This window comes from Oryctolagus cuniculus, chromosome 11 (assembly GCF_964237555.1).
Source record: "Oryctolagus cuniculus chromosome 11, mOryCun1.1, whole genome shotgun sequence".
Classification (NCBI taxonomy): domain Eukaryota; kingdom Metazoa; phylum Chordata; class Mammalia; order Lagomorpha; family Leporidae; genus Oryctolagus; species Oryctolagus cuniculus.
In genome coordinates this window covers 75,322,651-75,342,430 of record NC_091442.1, presented here as the reverse complement: position 1 = coordinate 75,342,430, position 19,780 = coordinate 75,322,651, and the positions used below count along the sequence as shown (strand labels likewise).

Here is a 19,780-nt window from a genome sequence, read left to right as displayed (position 1 = left end):
TGAATTGGAATCCACTGGTATGCTTCCAACTCCACCACTTGGGGCAAGTCAGCCTGAGCATGTCCCAAATTATACATCTCTTCCCTCTCCCATTCCCACCATATTAACAAGACTCAAGCCTAACTCTTATAAATGGCAAAAGAAAGGGAGAAGCCTATGTAGACTTCCAGGTATCTGGCTTGAGTAATGCCTGGATGGCTAAAAGATTTATTGATAAAAGGAAGACAAAGGGATAATGATAGATTGAGCTTTGACAGCATACTTCACCAGGGACCTCAAATTATCCTATATGATCAGGTGAAGGTTAAGTGACTCCAGAGAGTTAGAGAAACAATATGGGAGTGACTGAGAGTCTGAGAGTAGATGACAACTAAAATGAGGAAGAACCTGCAGCCTGTGAAGAAAAGAGCATCTTGGAGAGAGTCCTCATGAACTCCAAAATTCAAAGATTGACAGGAATAGGATCAGATGAGAAAGACACTCTATGACTTAAGACGAACACTACTTTATTTAACGTAGTGTCGAGATGAACACTATTTTATTTGCAGACACATTGAAATCTCAGTATTTCTATCTTTTAAATAGAAATCATGGATTCTGAAGCAAAACAAGGATGCCAGGAACCAAATATTTTTGGTATGGAATAAACTACATATGCCTAATATATGTGTAACCCTTCAAAGTCACCCTTTAAAGAAATTCTGTGTATTCTTTACAGTGAAGTGCTTGCATGTATTAATTCCATCCTAAGTATCTGACTATTCATTCTATAATATGTACGACAGAAGAATAAATTCTAATCTTCAAATCACTGTAAATTCTGAACTGAAAATATGAAAAAAAAAAGGTTAACGTGCCTTGTTGGAATATCAGTGCTTCCTGAAATACATGTAGTTAGAAGTATGTCTTAATATGGCCTATCCATTTGAAATGAACTCATTTTACCAGGGCAACTGATAAATCTGTGCTTACATATAATAGTTTATACATCAGTTTTCTACAGACGAGACTGTAGATCTGCTTACTGTCTTGACACATTTATGTTTGGGAAGAACATGCAACATCAATTTGCTCCATAATAAATTTAATTATAGAATCCCATAAAGATTACCAGATTAATAAATTAGCATGTATTATAATATATTAAATACATAATAAAATATTTTCTGAAATTGGGGAAGAAGAATTTTCACCATGAAACAAGATATCCCAGTAATGAATTCTGTGCCACTGGACTCATACAATGATTCACATGGTTAATGTTTCTTCTTTCCATCACAGTTTTATTTCAGATATTTTTTGATATTTATATTTAAAAAAATTAAATTCTACAGGGGCCAGCACTGTAGTGTAGTGAGTGAAAGCTGCCGCCCACGACGCCAGCATCCCACATGGGTGCAGTTCACATACCAGCTACTGCACCTATGATTGAGCTCCCTGCTAGTGGCCTAAGGGAAGAAGAGGAAGGAGGCCCAATTTTGGCCCTTGCCACCCACATGGGAGACCAGATGAAGTTCCTGCTTCCTGGCTTCAGTCTGGCCCAGACCCTACTGTTGAAGTCATTTTTGGAATGAACCAGTGGATGGAAGATTTCTCTTTCTTTCTCCTTCTCTCTCTCTCTCTCTCTCTCTCTCCCCCCACCCCCTTCTTCCTCCCCCTCTCCCGTTCTTTCTGTAACTTTGTTTTCAAATAAATAAATAAACCTCTGGGGAAAAATGTTCTACAGAACTAATTGATATTTCTTATTAGAATACCACTGTATCTCTTTTATGCTTTATTTTTTCTATACTCATAACATTTAGGACACAGGACTTTCATGACATGGTTTCTTCTACTGTGGACAGTTTGATGCATTTTCAAGTTTTGGCTCTGCTAAACTTTGTGCCTTTCTCACATTTCCACATATAATTAATCTCTCATATCATCCTTTAATAAATAAATAATGTTAAAAAGTTACAAAAATCTGAGTTTCACAGGAGTGGCAACAACCATCTAGAGTGACTATTTTTAAATCTAATCCTATTGTTTGACAGTAGCCCTGACACAAGGGCCTCTATTTTTCATATGTCTGATTTAATTTACTAAAATATGGATGATTAAATTCTTGTTTTTACCTGGTATTTAGTATCTTCCATTTATCTCTGAAAAACTTCCAGGCAAGGTCTCGGCCATGTGGATTTCGAGCTACATGAATTATGACATCAATTGCATCTTGATCTAATACCACCTCAGAATTCAGTGATAGATTGAGAAGTCTACAAGGACAGAAATGTAGAGAAATTTTTAGACCAATAATTTAAACATTTTTATAGATTTGCAAAAATTACATGATCTAGTTTATCACATTAGAACAAATTATTGTTTATAAAAGGGACAATCATCAAATTAATAGTACTTTAATTAATTATTAATTAAACTCTAAAAAAACTTCTAGATATAGAAATCACAATTTTGGTTTGCTGAGACAGACTCTCCTTTAAAATTCTTTATCATGAACATTTTAGAGTAACAAACTAATATCCAAGGAAATAAGAGAAACTTCAGAGTTGTTTGATTAACAGAAAATACTTCCATAACAAAAGCTAATTTAAAAAATAATTGACCGACCTATTTAACAAATTTCTGTCATCACTGCAAGTTAAGGCTTCCAATAATATTTTCTTCTCTGAAACTGCTGTGGTGGAGTGGAATTTCATCCATATGAATTCCCAGACATCCTCATCCAGTAGTGACACTCCTGTACAGTAGACGATGTCTCTAACATTTAGCGGTATTCTAAAGAAGTAATCCATGGTGGTTTTCTGTTAATTAAAAGCTTCATAGACTTGAGTTAGAGACAGATACTGTCTCAAGTTCTTAGAAAGATGATTTTGTTAATTACATTTTGCCAGAAAGAGAATGACATTATGTAATGATTGTGCTCAAAAATATTTGTGACTGAATGAATAAACAATGCTTTTATTGAAAATGAGATAGTTTTGAATATAATTTATGATTCTACTAGAATTATATTTAACAAACACAGGGACATTAAATATTCAAAAAAGCAATTAGAAACAAGATACTTTGTATTTTCAACATTAATACACTCATTATCCAAATATTTTGTTTTCATAATTTATACTCAGAAATGACAAGAAAACAATGGTTAAAGATAGTAACTAATTTGGATAAAACAGAAATATTTTCTAACTTTTTGGAATAACTTTCTCTAAAAGGAATTTTCTCAAAATCCTTCAAATTGTGGAACCTAGAAGACTATAAATAGAGATAATAAATAGGTAATAAAACATAAGTAGGAAATTATGAGAATGTAGGAATAGTTTTTCCATACACTTAACTATTAAATATACTAAAACATGACTATGTAAACTGTTAGTGGATTAGGCTTGGCTATTCATAAATTATACATTTTCTGTTTCAATTATTTATTTAGTTAGTTCAGAGGTAGAGAGAGACAAAGATAAACAACACAAAAAGGGCTGTCTTCCACTGGTTCACTACCCAAATGCCTAGAGTGGCCACGATGAAACTCAATCCAAGCCTCACATGTGGTGGCAAAGATCCAACTACTTGAGACTCACCTGCTGACTTCCAGAGTGCACACTGGTAGAAGCTTGGAATGAGTGGGGTTGGAACTTGAAATCCAGGAATTCAAATATGGATTTTGTAGGTGTGTTAACTGGCATCTTAACTGCTAACCAAAACTTAGCCCAAATTATAATTTTTCATAGTTATACTGCCATTGTGATTTTTTTTATTAAATATTATTACTTTGCTTTAGTATATATTTTATATTTACTGACTTCTAGAAATTCTTCTCTAAAAGAATAATTTTTAATGAATTATGACTTTTATTTTACAATAAACCTTTCATATGTGTTTTTTTAACTTTTATTTAATAAATATAAATTTCCAAAGTACAGCTTTTGAATTACAGTGGCTTTTTCTCCCCATAACCTCCCCCCAACCTGCAACCTTCCCATCTCCCGCTCCCTCTCCCATCCCATTCACATCAAGATTTATTTTCAATTATCTTTATATACCAAAGATCAATTTAGTATATACTAAGTAAAGATTCTAAAAGAAAAATTTAAAAACATAATTCAGCTTTTTGGTTGTAAGGGGAAAGGTTAATAGAAGCCTCCAGTCTTTGGACAGGCTAATTGGTGGGAGCAGGGGTAGGGGAGGTCTTCTATGCAAAGCCAGCCTGTGAACAGGGAAAAGTGTCTGATGTGCAGATCTCAACACAGTCAAATCTGATTCATGCAAAGAAATAAGACAAATCTCCAGAAATTTACCCTAATAAAATAGGGCTATAGAGAATTCAAAACAGAGAAGAAGCTCACTAGAATCAGGAGAACAATGCAAGAGTAAATTGAGAATTTCAACCAAGAGATAGAAAATATCTAAAACAGCAAACAGATTATGGAGCTGAACAACACAACAATTGAACTGCAAATTTTACTGCAGGGGTTTTAACAGGATACCAGATCATGCAGAAGGATCAGCAAACTCAAACATAACAACATTGGAAATTATTCATCTAGAGAAGAAAAAGTTCAAAAGAATGAAAAAGAGTGAAGAAACCTCAAGGGACTTCATCAAGTAGACAAAGATACTCATGGCTGTGGGTTTTGCACAGTTGTAGTATTCAGCAGTCCAAGGAACTGTCTCTGTTCTTCCCCTAGCTGGCTAGACCACACCAGACTCATGAGAACCCTGAGAGTGGAGAGTCAGAAGCTAGCTCTTTGGGCAACCCTAGAGAAGTGGGAGCCCTGAATGCCCAGATCATCTTCCTCTGAGAGGGGAAACCAAGAGCTGGGATGTTTTCCTCCCATTTACTCTGTGCTGAGCAGTAGAGAAAACCTGTGGCATCTACTAGTCCAAATGTTGTCTTCTCTTCCCTCTCCCACATGGCTAAACTATGGCTGACCTATCAGAGCTCCAGGATTGGCAAGGCATATACTATTTCTCCGGGTTATTCCAGAGGTGCTGGGGTACCTAAGTGTGAGTGAAATTTTTGCCTTTCTAGGAGGCAGCTGATAACTAGGGTTTCTTACTCATTCACTCCGTGATGAACTAGAGGAGAATCTACAATGATAACAGCTGCCATCTCCCTTATCACTCAGGTCGTTCAACTGTTCCGGATCCTTCACAGCTCCAGAACATGCAAGACAGAAGCTACTTTTCTGGGAATCCATCTCAGAAAAGTTGGAGGCTGGATGCATGACCCAACCTATTATCTTCTCTTGAAGATGCTTGGAGTTAGGGATTCTCTTCCTGTCATATAACAATGAGCCAGGTGATAGAGATTCTGATGAAGGTATGTCTCAAATGTCTCTACTGGCCTTGATGAGCTTGTTTTTAGAAGCCTTTCAATAGTTTCTGGATTTCTCACAGAGGGAAGTTGTCCCTGAACCATTGTTGAATCAATGGCTGTGGGAAGAAAGAAGATCCAGGGAAATAAACAGAGATATTCTATCCATTGGTTCAATCTCCAAATCCCCACAACAGCCAGTGCTGGGCAGGTCAAAACCTGGAGCATGGAACTCAATTCAGGTTTCTCATGTGGGTGGCAGAGACCCAGGCACTTTAGCCATTACCTGCTGCCTTCCAAGGTAGGTGTAGCTGATCCGATAGCTGGATCAGAAGCAGAGCTGGGATTCAAACTCAGGCACTCAGTTATGGGATAGGAACATCCCAAGTAATGTCTTAACTGCAATGCTAAAATACCTATCTCTATTTTTTAAATTCAGAGTTTAATCAGTCAACTTTGAGATATACTTAATATCGCTAAGACTGGATTTCCAAGTGACCATTCTGCTCACCAGCTTGTAGTTATACTTGTTAAAATTCTACATGATTGAAAAGGACATAGGTTAGCTGTGTCTTTAATGACCTTCTGTATAGCAAACTGGTCACATCAAGAACAAAGGAGAAATCTTGAAAGGGCATCCAGCAATAAACTTTTAGGAAAAAACTAGAGACTGCTCCAAGGAAGTCTAACACAAGTTATCCAGACCAGTGGAGGTCTTGTAGAAAAAGCTGTCTATTATAGGTGTAAGGTCTACGTTTGTATCTTCAGCTGCGAAATGAGAAATACTGCATAATTTGGATATGCTTTATAAGAAACTTCAGGTTTCTTGCATCGTGGATGTATCAACTTTGTTACTGTGAAACTCAAAGCATATATATGTCTACATATATAATCTCAAGATCGTTGATGATCCATTGAAAACTAATCCTCAGTCTTAGTTGCAGACTCCCCAAATCTCAGGAAAGGAATACATCTATTAGTGAACAACAGGCAGTGCAATTGCATATGTTCATACAACTCCTTGGAGAACAAAGACAAAACTGACTAGCCAAAGAAAATTGCTATGATTTTCCTAGCATTTCTACTCACCCCATCAACTCCTCATCTTCCTTAGCCATCTACCAGATAAACAATCAATGTACAGTTCACAAGATCATTTCTACTCATCACTGAAAATAAAACAAGATTGCTAAGCACTGAATATGCCAAGAGCCCTCAATTCCCAATGATTTCCATTGTTAATGAAACCCCTTTTTTCTTGCTAAATTTGTAAAGATGTTCTAATAATATTTTAGCAAAATGATTGCTCTGGGGACAATTTAAGAACTTTGTGTATAAACCAAAGTCATTAGGAACAAATGAAAAAGCTCATTTGTTTGGAAAGCATGAGCTAAAAACCCACAGAACCCATAGTTATGAACAGTACAAATGAGTCCTAAGAGACACTCAATATCAGGATTACAGGGAGAGAGAGCCCCTCCTAGTGAACATGAAAATTGTTTATGAAGTTGTGAATATCCCCATGGTCATTTTCTTGTTATATGCTAGCTCAGAAGTAAATCTTTTAATAGAATTTTATCATCTGGGAAGGTAATCTGTGCTGTAGCTGGAAGGAACTAGTGCACTGTTTGCGGATACCATTGTGTACCATACATAGAGAAAAACAGCATAGGATGAATGGGGAAACTCGAAGCCAAAATGAAATGCCTTTATCTTCTTTAAAGGTTAGAATACTTCAAAAATTATGCATATTTTGTGTAACATGCACTGTGGTTTTTATTACATTTCCATTTCGATTTAGATTATGACAGAGTTCACTTGTAAAACAGCAGTTTTGAAAGCAAAGAAGTTCAATATAACCTTTTAAAATGATTTATTTTCACATTCAGTGAAATTTAATTATTTTGCTAACAGCAAATACTTGAAAACTAAATATTAGGGATGCATATGTTAAAAATTATCTGGAAAGGTAAGACATAAATCTTTTAGGAATTTTTTAATTGAGTTAAATAATAATAATGGCTGTCTTGGTTTGGACTGCTATCATAAAATACCATTAACTAAGTGGCTTATAGACAGAAATTTATTTCTGTCATTTCTGGAGGCTGTAAGTCTTGAGAACAGGGTAGCAATATAAGGGCCTTCTCTGGAGTTGTAGGCCCTGTCTAACATCTTTATTGTTGTATCTTCACATGACAAAAAGAGCTAAAGAGCTTTATGAAGTCTTCCTTGTAAGAGCATTAATCCCATTTGTGAGCATTCCACCTGCAAGAATAACAGTTCCCAGAGACCCCATCTGCTAATATCTATCACATTTGGGAATTAAGATTTCAACATACAAATTTGTGGAGCTAGATTTCAGCCCAAAACAATGGTAGAAGTAAACTAAACATAATAAAAAGGCATTTTAATTAATAAGTAGAAAATTGTGAAGTGGACAATTAAGTGTAAATTAAGATACATACTTAATTTATGAGAGTTTGCTATGAATATTCTCAATGCTGTATTATTTAAGGTAAAACATCTCATTCCATCCAAAATATGAATATTAAGTGTCTAAGTTATGACACAGTTACAATTGAAAATGATGTTACAGACTAATATTTAATTATGTAACATATTTTTGATATGAAAAAACATGTAAATTTATAATAGCATGGTGTGAACTTTAAAAATCAAAAAACGTATATGTTCTTAGGGAAAGTGCTTAAAAGAATAGATAAGAGAATATTGGCCGGCACCGTGGCTCACTAGGCTAATCCTCCGCCCGCCTTGCGGCGCCGGCACACTGGGTTCTAGCCCCGGTCTGGGCGCCGGATTCTGTCCCGGTTGCCCCTCTTCTAGGCCAGCTCTCTGCTGTGGCCAGGTAGGGCAGTAGAGGATGGCCCAAGTACATGGGCCCTGCACCCCATGGGAGACCAGGATAAGTACCTGGCTCCTGCCATCGGATCAGCGCGGTATGCCGGCCGCAGCGTGCCAGCCACGGCGGCCATTGGAGGGTGAACCAATGGCAAAAAGGAAGACCTTTCTCTCTCTCCCTCACTGTCCACTCTGCCTGTCAAAAAAAAAAAAAAAAAAAAAAAGAATATTAACAAGGCTTGCCTCAGAATTAGGGCATCATAGGTAGCTTAGCTCATTTATTTCAAATTTCATAATTTATAACTTTTAAAATGACTTTGAAAATAATATATAATTATATTTACAAAGAAAATCTGTTACAATTACAGTAGAAACATTCATTATATAAAAATCTTACTAAATAATATATGTAAATAATTCTTATGATAAATTGAAAATATCTTTCATAGGAAAATTATACTTTACAAAGGAAAAAACCACGATATTGAAATAAAAATTTGGATGTGTCTATTTCTAAGCAAGTTCTCCTTGGATCTAATTTGGCCAGTTACTGCCTTTCAGTCTCAGTAAGTCAAGGTCATTGCTTCAGGCTTAACTTTTTATCCTAATTGAACAAGGTTAAAGTATTTGAATTCTAAAGTCTCTTCTTGCTCTGTTAATACAAGATTCTTTTCATTAGTGATTGTATTAACACTGAAATGTGGATTTAATTGTTCTCAAAGACAATAAAAAAATTTCTCAAGCCATTAGCCTCTTTAAGACAACCTCCTTTTTTCAGTGGCTCTAGACATGCCACTGATATAGAGCTGGGCCTAACATTTAATTACTTTTAATTAATTTATAATTAATTAATTTGTTTGAAAGACTATTTGCCTACCCTAAAAATTAAAAGCTTTAGTTGAGGTTTCTTTGCCAATACTCTAAATCTTGTTCTGTCTTATAACTGCTTGTAACTCTTATCTCTTCCAGGACAATTTATGACTTCAAAGAATCAAAAATAACCTACATTTATAAATGTTGACCTTGTACACAGTGTCTTCTACCCCATTTTTTTACTGCTTCGTCTGCTGCTAGGAAAGTCATCTTAAATAAAACAAAGGTGTTTAGAAGAAATATGTGGTGTTTTACACCTGTTAATTTCCTCATCTGGAAAATGGAAATAAGAATTCACTTAGGGTTATTACAATGATTAAATAAGATAATACTTGTCTAGTGCTTAGCACAGTGCCTGGTGCCCATCAAGGGCCTAGCATGGTCTTTATCTACCAGGTGTGCACAGCCTAGAGCTGAGTACACAAAAATTATCTCAATATCTACTAATCACTTTCCTTTTTCTCATTATTTGTATTATTACTATTATTATTAAGATGAAGTTTCAATCAATATTTCTGTCTTTCTCAATGATTAACAGCATAATTAATAAGCAGCAGTAAAATGTTTAAACAATATCACTGAAAGTAAAAGAATAATTCATTAAATACATGACTAATAATACGTTCAAACTTAAAGTGTTACAATAAAATATATTTGTATAATTACACCTAAACTTCCTGGCATATTTATAAATCAAAAGTGATGCCACAGAATCCATATAAATGATTCCAGGTGTCTCAAAAACAGTCCCAACAAAGGGGAACAGAATTCCATTTCAAAGGTGCAGCCAGTGACTGGAGGAAAAGTCACCAGACAATGCAGCTGTTAGCTGAACACCTCTCACCGTGCGGCTAGGCCAGCTCTACTTCCAGGGGATTTGTCTTCTTGTGTCTAAACAGCATTTTTTCCTTCCCACTAAACCTTATATATAACAAAAATGAATAGTTTTTCCAGTGAAATTAGTAAAGAATCACTGCACCACAAAGGAATAGTATTGGAGAAACCTGGAGAAGAGAAGAAAAAAATGTATGTATCTGAATGTTCTCTGAAATGATGTGTACTACAACTTCATATTTCCATTTTGCATGGTGGCAAAAGTGGCATATGCTTCTCTTTCTATATGAAAAGAATAATTGTTGGCAGGGGATCATTCTTATCCAGGATATATCCAAAGATTATGCTTTAAAATGACTATGCTCTTTTAAATGGCTTTTAAAATTAAAGTGAACTTACCTTGAAAGGGACATTCACTCTATCTAACTTGGCATAATATAGATGAAATTAATCTCAAGCATTTCATCCCATATATAAAGTGGTTGCGATTTCTAGTCACCATGCAACTGGGTAGCAAGGGTGAGGGATGATCAAGGTTAAAGTATTTGGACTGTAAGACTTTATAATTGCTAAAGCAGAAAAGCATAAGAAAGTGAGTGGCCCCCCAAGCATTAAAGGGAAAGTGACAAAAAGGAGACATCACAGGAAAGCTAAAAACACAGAAAGAATACAAGTGAGAAAATTAAAAGGCCAAGAAAAGAATAGCAAATATTTACAAGAAAGTCAAAGGAAACCCAGCAAATCATTACTGGAGAAATTGTGATTTGTCTTAACTTCCTCTTCTGTCTGGATTTTAAGCTCATCGTACTGAAAACCTTATAACTCTGATATTTAATATTTCACATCTTTAAACTCACGGCTTTCTTGCACATTAAAATCACTCATATTGATAAGAATTCAAAAATTCTTTGTAACAAAAGCAGAAAAGTTAAGTATCAATGACACACTAAAACAGTGAGCAGCAGGCTGCTAATCTAAGTAGTTCTAAGAGCACAACATAATTTAAAACTTAAGAGGCATACAGTTGTAGAAGTTCTGAAAGGGCTGACAAGCTGCTGTATTTATAGATGCCTCTGTTAACAAACGAGATAAATTGTTTTCTGGTAATTGCCCGTCTATTATTCATGGATTTCAACTCACCCTGACTGTGAATATTTGGGTTGCTTTTTCACTCAGCTCTGGTCAGGGCACCATAAATCTAAGTGTCTGCTATGATATGAAGTCCACCTATTTTTAAAAATGGTGTTGTCTGAATCACAATAATTAGGAATCAGTAGTTTTGCCTAACTGTTAGGCTGAAAGATGAATGATGAGAATGACGCATTAGTTACAAAAGTGAATTTACATGTAACTGTTCTCATTCAAGTCACGGGCCAGGTCTAAGTGTCTATAAAAACTCTGATGGATTATATTCGGCTTCACCTCAACAAATAACTTTTGTTGCCTATATATAATTTATAGCAACAGTCATCACCTTTTGCTTTCTTCACACAAAGGTTGAAAAATTATACATGATTATTATATACTACAAAGTACTACTTTCATAAACATGAGGGATTGGTATAAATGTGTTTCATTTTTATCTCCTGTGCACTGTCAAAACCACTGAGGATAATAGGGGTGATTCTCCAGCTTGAGCAAAGCTGACTACGACTATAATAATTCGGTTAAATTTTTTTTTGGCATAACCACTAAGCTGTTATAACTAGGTGATGGATAATGTAAATCTCCCACTAGAAAGTTTCCCAACCCCAAAATAGATTTTATTTTGGCCAAAGTAATTTTTACTATTTGTATGTGTGGGTAGATATGTGTACATGTATACTGGCCAATATATAATTCTGCAGGTTTTCATAATTTTGATTGAAGGCTTTACTATTTAAAAAAAAAAGGTGTACTTTTTTTTAAGATAGGGAAGTATTCTTATTCACTTAAAATCTGAGATGTTCCATGGCTTCACTGAAAGATACTTTGACCTTCCTGTTATCTTTTATGTGAAACCATAAAATGAATGATAAATTTCATATATGTGTATTTATGGAATATGGATTGACAAAATTAAATTTTGAGAAAGAATACTCACTAAAATAGTTATGAAGAATCTAGCTGTGTAACATATAATAAAATTATTAAAATTGAAACAACTAGGGTTTTGGAGAAAAGACAAGGGCATGAGTACATGAAGAAGAGGAAATTAGACAAAAATTGCAAATTTTGCATTGGGACATAATATAATTCAAAACACATACATCCAAACAGTGGATTCAGGTTTATTACTTTGTGAAATACTTAGAATATTTGATCTATATGCATATGTACATATGCCTGGCAGGTAGTGGTGACAGTGCTACACACATCTGAGAATAACGAGAAAACAATGTGTACATTAAGTGCTACCACACTGAATATTTCAGGATAAAATAAGCATGGTTTATTTATATATGAAAATTAAATAGAAATCATTCTGGAGTGGATGTTTGGCTTAGCAATTGAGTTGCAACCTGGGTACCCATATCTCATATTAGAGTTCCTAGTTTAAATCCTGGCTCCTCTGTTTCAATCTGGCTTTCTGTGTTGTGCCCCCTGGAAAGCAACAGGTGATGGCTCAAGAACTTGGATCCCTGACATTCACTTGGGATATCAGGATAGAATTCTAGGCTCTTGGCTTTGACCTGGCCCAGTCCTGGTTGTTGTGAGCATTTGGGAGAATGATACAGCAGATGGAAGATCTCTCTCAGCCTTTTAAATAAAAACCAGAGTAAATAATTTTTAAAACCAGAAATAATTTCAATTATTTTATTTTACTTTTTAATTATAAAAAAGAATTTAAAGAGAACAGAAAGAAAAAAGAAAGAACCTCTAAATACTTAAAGAGATTCTAAACAATGAGTATAGGTATTTTGCCGTGAACTCTTTGAAAATCTCTCTATATTATTCTGTCTTCACACAACGAACTATTCCTGTGTTTTTCCCCTACCCGATTAAAAAAAAAATGCTATGGTAGTAGAAAGTTATAATTTTGACTGAATTTTGTGAGCAACAGGAATGAGTCACCTGCTTTATATTTATATTTCTTTTTCTTCCTTTCCTTGATGAAAATCTTCAGTAGTCCAAATAGGATGAAGTTATCTAAAGTCAGAAGTCTTACTTGCAGTGTCTCCTTGATATTTCATCAAAGAAAAGTTATATAAACTACTGACTACCAACAAGTTTGGAAAGTAAAGCACAGGTTCTGGGTATGTGTTTGTTCCTATGGCTGCCACAACAAATGACCATAAAGGTGAGGGGTTAAAAAGGAAATGTATTCTCCCACAAATCTGGTGGCAGGAGTCTGCCATCAAGGAGTCAGCATGGCTGGTTCCTTCTGGAGAATAGGGAAAATCAGTTAAATGCCTCACATCTTTGTTGTTAAAGTGAAATGCCTTGGCAACCTTTGTTGTTCTTAGGTTGTAGATTCATCACTCTGTCTTTAGCGGCTCATCCCTATTTCCCTAAGGACACTTGAGATTATATTTAGGGCTTTTCCTAAATCCAAAATGAGCCTACTTTGAGATCTCTGAGTAACATTTGAAAAGATCCTAATTCTAAATACAGTCTCATTCACAGAGTTTAGGATTTGGAAGTATCTTTTTTTTATTTATTGGAAGATTTACTTATGTAATTGAAAGAGTTACAAAAGAGAGGCCGGCGCCGCAGCTCACTAGGCTAATCCTCCACCTGTGGCACTGGCACACCAGGTTCTAGTCCCGGTCGGGGCTCTGGTTCTGTCCTGGTTGTTCCTCTTCCAGTCCAGCTCTCTGCTGTGGCCTGGGAGTGCAGTGGAGGATGGCCCAGGTCCTTGGGCCCTGCACCCCATGGGAGACCAGGAGGAAGCACCTGGCACCTGGCTTTGGATCAGCACAGCGCGCTGGCTGTAGCGGCCACTTGGGGGTTGAACCAACGGAAAAAGGAAGACCTTTCTCTCTCTCTCTCTCTCTCTCTCTCTCTCTCTCTCTCTAACTCTGCCTGTCAAAATAAATAAATAATTAAATAAATAAAGTTACAAAAGAGAGAGGGGGAGAGAGAGAGAGAGAGAGGGGAAAGGGCAAAGAGGCAGGGGAGAGAGAGTGTAAAAGAGACTGAGAGAGTGAGCCATTTTCCATCCACTGACCCACTCCCCATATGACTACAATAAATTAGGGATGGGCCAGGCCAAAGCCAGGAGCCTAGAGGTTCTTCCAGGTCTCCCACATGTATAGCACGCACTTGGGCCACCCTCTGCTACTTTCCCAGGCCATTATCAGGGAGTTGAATGCGAAGTGGGGCAAGTGGGGCAACCAGGGCATAAACCAGCATACACATAGGATGGCAGTACCAGCTATGCCACAATGCTGGCCCTGAAAGTATCTTTTAGAAGTTACTATTCAATCCAATCCATCACAGTAAGTATTTATGTTTTTAAAATTCCTGCTATTGGCAAGAAATTACAAGTTATCAAAGATCTGCATTTCTCACCTCTGAGATATTTTGACATATACATACCATAAAACAATTTAATGATTAGAGAATATTTTGTCATAATTGTCATCTTGTTAAATAAGTGTTATAATACTATCATTAGAAAGAAGTCTAACATGAATTATTTTCACTTTTACTCTGAGATAGAATTAATAGAAGAGAAAAAGTCCCAAATCTTTATCACAAGAAGGAAAATATACAAAAACAAAATGTTGGTATTGTTGAAGAATTCTCCTCACTGACAACAGCAATGCTGAGAAAATCTTCGTTAATAGTTATTGTAGTCAATGCAATGACCCTTCTAGTCAATTCATCTAAACTTGTCAGTATAATCTATTCATTGTGAATAAGTAAGAATGCTTTGGAAGCTGCAAGTATTTTTGTTGGTTATTAAGCTCTGGCTTAGTAAATAATAATGATAACTATTGTAAGTTTAATTAGAATTGCTCCCTGAGTTGTCCATGTAAATTTCTATTAAATTAGGACTTGCATTATGATAAACAGGCTGTTAAAATAGAGCTATTTTATAACTAATCAATAGGCATATCTTTGGAAAAATGATACAAAAACTCAATAATATTATGCTTGAAATAGGTATCATACTAGGCAAAATACTTTCATGATAAGAAAGTGATTATTGGCATAAATAGAGGAAAAACCAATTACATTGCAAAGAAAAAAGTTAAATTCAATCAAGTTATTTTCAATAAGCATACTTCTGTAAAAATTAAAATAACTTGAAAGAATACTATCGACTATTTCCCTCCATGCATGGTAACAATATAATTTTTAAGGTAAAAATGTCAGGATAAAGCCCAAAGTGTTGAAACAAGGAAAGTAAATGCATAGTTATTTTTGCATTTTAAATTAGAATATAAAATCATTAATGCATTTAAATTAAAACCTAAATGTGACTATAAGAAAATGAAGAGAAATATGTACTTACTGGAGTGATATTAGCTCTAGGGACAATTAAAATTAAAATTCTTGCAATACCAAAAAGTAAATTAAAAATAGAACCAGATTGGTAAATTCCTTAAAGTAGGTTATTTAGTCGAATATTTATCCCATTATGGACTGAACTAAGTATACATTGAATTCTCCAAATAACAAGAGAAGGCAGTACATTCATGGTGATTCCAGAGAATTTACAGAAAAGGGTGAGACCAGAAGTGCTTTTGTATATTCAAGCATAGCCACTTTTTAATTCATTTTATTATAAGAAGATCTACACTTACACAAGTAATAACTCAGGTTGGTTATTGCTGGCTATGAAGATTTCACAATACACACATACTACTCTTTGTCTACATAGCTTTTCCAGAAGGTCTGTTTGATAATGTACTCTAATCTTAGAATAGAGATCCCCTAAACCTTTGAGGAAGGAGTATAATCAGTTAACTGGGATCTTTGCTGCTCTCAGCAAATAAAAACAAAACAAACTGATTAATTGTTTTTTAAAAAAAACTATAAACCATATAGAGGATGTTCTTGTGTTGGTTTAGATTCTGCTCAATCAGCTGAACATTTTGTAAGTCCCACAAATCTAACCTTGAGAAAGGACATTGAGGAGGAAGACCATTTTTACACACTGTTGTTTGCACTTAACATTGCCTTTCCTTGTTAGCCCTAGTGAATGTGGATCTTCCCTGTAGACCTCAGGTCAGTTGTCAATCAGCAGGAATTCAACCAAACTGATGGGTTAAATTGTCCTTGTCTGAGTGTGCATCAAAGTTAAACTTTTACATTATTTGTATATCATCTAATTAGCATCGGTCAATGCCACCCACATGCTTTTGTTCACTGGTGACTCCCTGGTGCCATTTAGCATGTTCCATGGGACACATAGCACAGACTAGTATATATTCAGTATCTAAATCAAGTACTGTACAAACAAGTAGACATATAACCATGGAAGAAATACGCCACAATATTTTAGAAGCAGAGTGAAAGCTAAAAAATCAAGTTGACTATTAACAAGATATCCTATTACCCAGACGCAGACACGTGAACCTGTCCCTGCAACTGCCACATTGAAGAAGGCAGCTTGTTAAAGATTTTGTTTTCAGTCTTAGAGACTAAGGAGAAATAAGTGGATAATAAGTTGTCAAGAATGAAGATGATGTTGATGATAACTGGGAATGTCAGAAGTTCCCACAGAACTCTCTATTTTAAAAATGCCCATGGCCAAGAGCTTAGTGTCCATGCTGGGGTTAAGCAGGCAGCACTTCACAACAAAATGACCAGCCATACCACTGAAATATTAAGTTTCTAGGGTCAAAAGGGAATGGAAGGAGGGTCATTACCCCTTAAGCTTTTTTCATAAACATATAATAAAAGTTGGCCAAAAAAAAGACCCTCAAATTTTGCATAGCAGAAAACCAGTTGAGAGTACTTTAAAATGTACATTACAAATATTCACCTCAAAAGGTTGCTATGAAGAATGTTTAGGATGGAATTTGCACAAGGGTTAAAATAAGCAGGGATGCATAAAACTCTATTATTAGTGTCCTGTTTTGTGCAGTGTGAAATAGGAAAGAAGTCAAATTATAATGTAGGATGCTGAATTACTTCACACTGAAAAAAACATATGAATGACTAAAAACACAGCTCAAATAGTTTTAAGCTACTTAACATCATCCACTGAGAATATAAATACTTTATATAGCATCTTTCCTAAACCTTTAGAAATTAAAATTAAATAATTTTTGATATCTTGATGAAAAAAAGGTAGTTTCTATGCTAGGTGTCAGTAGGAAGCTTAGAGATATACTACTTGACTAATAAAAGCAGTGTTAGCTAACTAGTGAAATAGTAATTTAAGCAAAATACTTAAACACATGTAGGAAAATCATAAAAAGTAGTTTGAACCTAAAGATATAAACTGCCAATTTATAACACAAAATTGAGCAAGCAGTTGCATATTTAAAGGGGAAATATATAAAAATGAAATTAAGAATTGTATGAGGTTTCTAGCGACATCTGTAAGAATAAATTCCAGGCATAAATCCTTGAAGTGTATTCTATATTCACATATCTGTATCTACAGATGTATGTATGTCTTTAAATAGATAGTTAAAAGCCTTTGGATTCTCAGTGAAAGGGATTAATAATAAATGAAATAAAAATATCTTTATAAAAAATGATGAAAGAAATAAAACATTAGCATAACCTGCAAGTGTTAGGGCTCAAGAGCCACAACTTATGTTTGGGATATAGTTGCTATTCAGCATTGTGATTCCTCAATTCTCTGTGTCTCAGCTTTTCTTTAAGCATATTCTCTACTTGGGCAGTTTCATCTACCCCTCATTCTCTCTATTTCTACTCCCACACTAGGTTACTCCAAAAACCCATGGAAAATACATTTCAAGTACGTTTATTTGAATGCAAAAATTTTTGAAATTCATGCATATGAGGCTCAAGAACTTTACAGAAAATATATGACAAAAATAATTTGTGGGTTTCAATTTTCTTACAAAAGAAAATTAATTTAAACTTTTCATGTATGCTTGTACTAGTGCAATGGCATTCAAAATGAGTTAATTCTCTGGGTGAAAGGGAAGTCTTTCCAAGGAGTATCTAAGGATACTGGCAGACTCATGGGAATTATTTCCAAATCCTAACTTTGATATAGGTGCTTTTTTTTTATGAAAGCCCTTCTATTTCCTCCCATTTTTTTTAGGAGAAACACATTTTTTTTCATCATCTTCCATCTTGTGATGGTAAACAGTGCTACAGCAGCAAAGACAAACTTCTAAGTATCAGTGACTTTTAGGAAATGAGTTTTTGAACTTTAAAATTTATCAATTTCACAAAACTCGGAGAGGACCTAATCAAGGTGTTAAAAACAAATTTAGACTTTTATAATAGATTATTGTGTGATGTTTGAAACAAAATTTGCAAAGACTGTGAAAACGTGTGTCACATTGCTATTAAAAAATCTCTATTCTCTATGAATCTTGATGTGAATGGAAGTGGGGAGGCAGAGGGAAACGGGAGGGTTGCTGGTGGAAGGGAAGTTATGGGGGGGGGGGAGCCATTGTAATCCATAAGCTGTACTTTGGAAATTTATAGTCATTAAATAAAAGTTTAAAAAAATATATAAATAAAAATAAATAAATAAATAAATAAAAACAAAAAAAATCTCTATTCTCATCTACTTATTTTTGTGTGCAGGATTTCTCAGCACTTTAACATAAATATAGGAATAGAATTGTCAGTGAGACTTTTTTCCTTCTAGCAATATGTAATATTTATTGATAAATATATAACCTAATTGAAATATGGGCCTATGGCCCGGCACCGCGGCTCACTAGGCTAATCCTCCACCTGCGGCGCTGGCACCCTGGGTGCTAGTCCCCGTCAGGGTGCCAGATTCTGTCCCGGTTGCCCCTCTTCCAGGCCAGCTCTCTGCTGTGGCCTGGGAGTGCAGTGGAGGAGGGCCCAGGTCCTTGGGCCCTGCACCCCATGGGAGACCAGGAGGAAGCACCTGGCTCCTGTTTTCAGATCGGTACAGCACGCCAGCAGCAATGCACCGGCTGTAGTGGCCACTTTGGGGGTGAACCAACGGAAAATGCAAGACCTTTCTGTCTCTCTCTCTCACTGTCTAACTCTGCCTGTCATAAAAATAAGAGAAATATGGGCCTATGTAACTTTTTCTTTCATATTTAACTACTCTTATGTTGGAATGTGATCAAATTAATTATTGTGTTGGCCGGCGCCGCGGCTCACTAGGCTAATCCTCCGCCTAGCGGCGCCGGCACACCGGGTTCTAGTCCCGGTTGGGGTGCCGGATTCTGTCCCGGTTGCCCCTCTTCCAGGCCAGCTCTCTGCTGTGGCCAGGGAGTGCAGTGGAGGATGGCCCAGGTGCTTGGGCCCTGCACCCCATGGGAGACCAGGAAAAGCACCTGGCTCCTGGCTCCTGGCTCCTGCCATCGGATCAGCGCGGTGCGCCGGCCGCAGCGCGCGGGCCGCGGCGGCCATTGGAGGGTGAACCAACGGCAAAAGGAAGACCTTTCTCTCTATCTCTCTCTCACTATCCACTCTGCCTGTCAAAAAATAAAAAAAAAAAATGAAATTAATTATTGTAATGATAATTCAATTTAAGAAACAAATTAACACAGGTTTTGTGTTGACATAAAAAATTACTTACTCGTGTGGGTGTTTCTTTTAGTAGAGAAGTATGACAGGGTGATCCATCAAATATTTTTGAGTAGAATTATATAAAAATCTGTGACTATTAAAAGTTTAATCATTTTTAAGTAGCTAATGGTAAGTAGAAAATAGTTATTCTTTTAATTCTACTTAATATATGTAAAGAGCTTTATTTTAAAATTTCTTTTAGGGCCTGGTGCTGTGGCCCTGTCTGGAGTACTAGAATCCCATATGGGTGCCAGT

General features: G+C 35.7%; 1 protein-coding gene across 2 annotated transcripts in view; it reads right to left on the bottom strand.

Annotated features, from left to right (window-relative positions):
* The window catches only part of TRHDE (thyrotropin releasing hormone degrading enzyme), a 427,658-nt gene that overhangs the window by 14,705 nt on the left and 393,173 nt on the right, over positions 1 to 19,780 (bottom strand). For both annotated transcript variants that reach the window (XM_070051462.1, XM_051845675.2), the window contains 2 exons: positions 2,608 to 2,775; positions 2,115 to 2,255 (listed from right to left, as the gene is read on the bottom strand). In XM_070051462.1, coding sequence (XP_069907563.1) covers positions 2,115 to 2,255; positions 2,608 to 2,775 — 309 coding nt within the window. The remainder of the gene's footprint in view (positions 1 to 2,114; positions 2,256 to 2,607; positions 2,776 to 19,780) is intronic.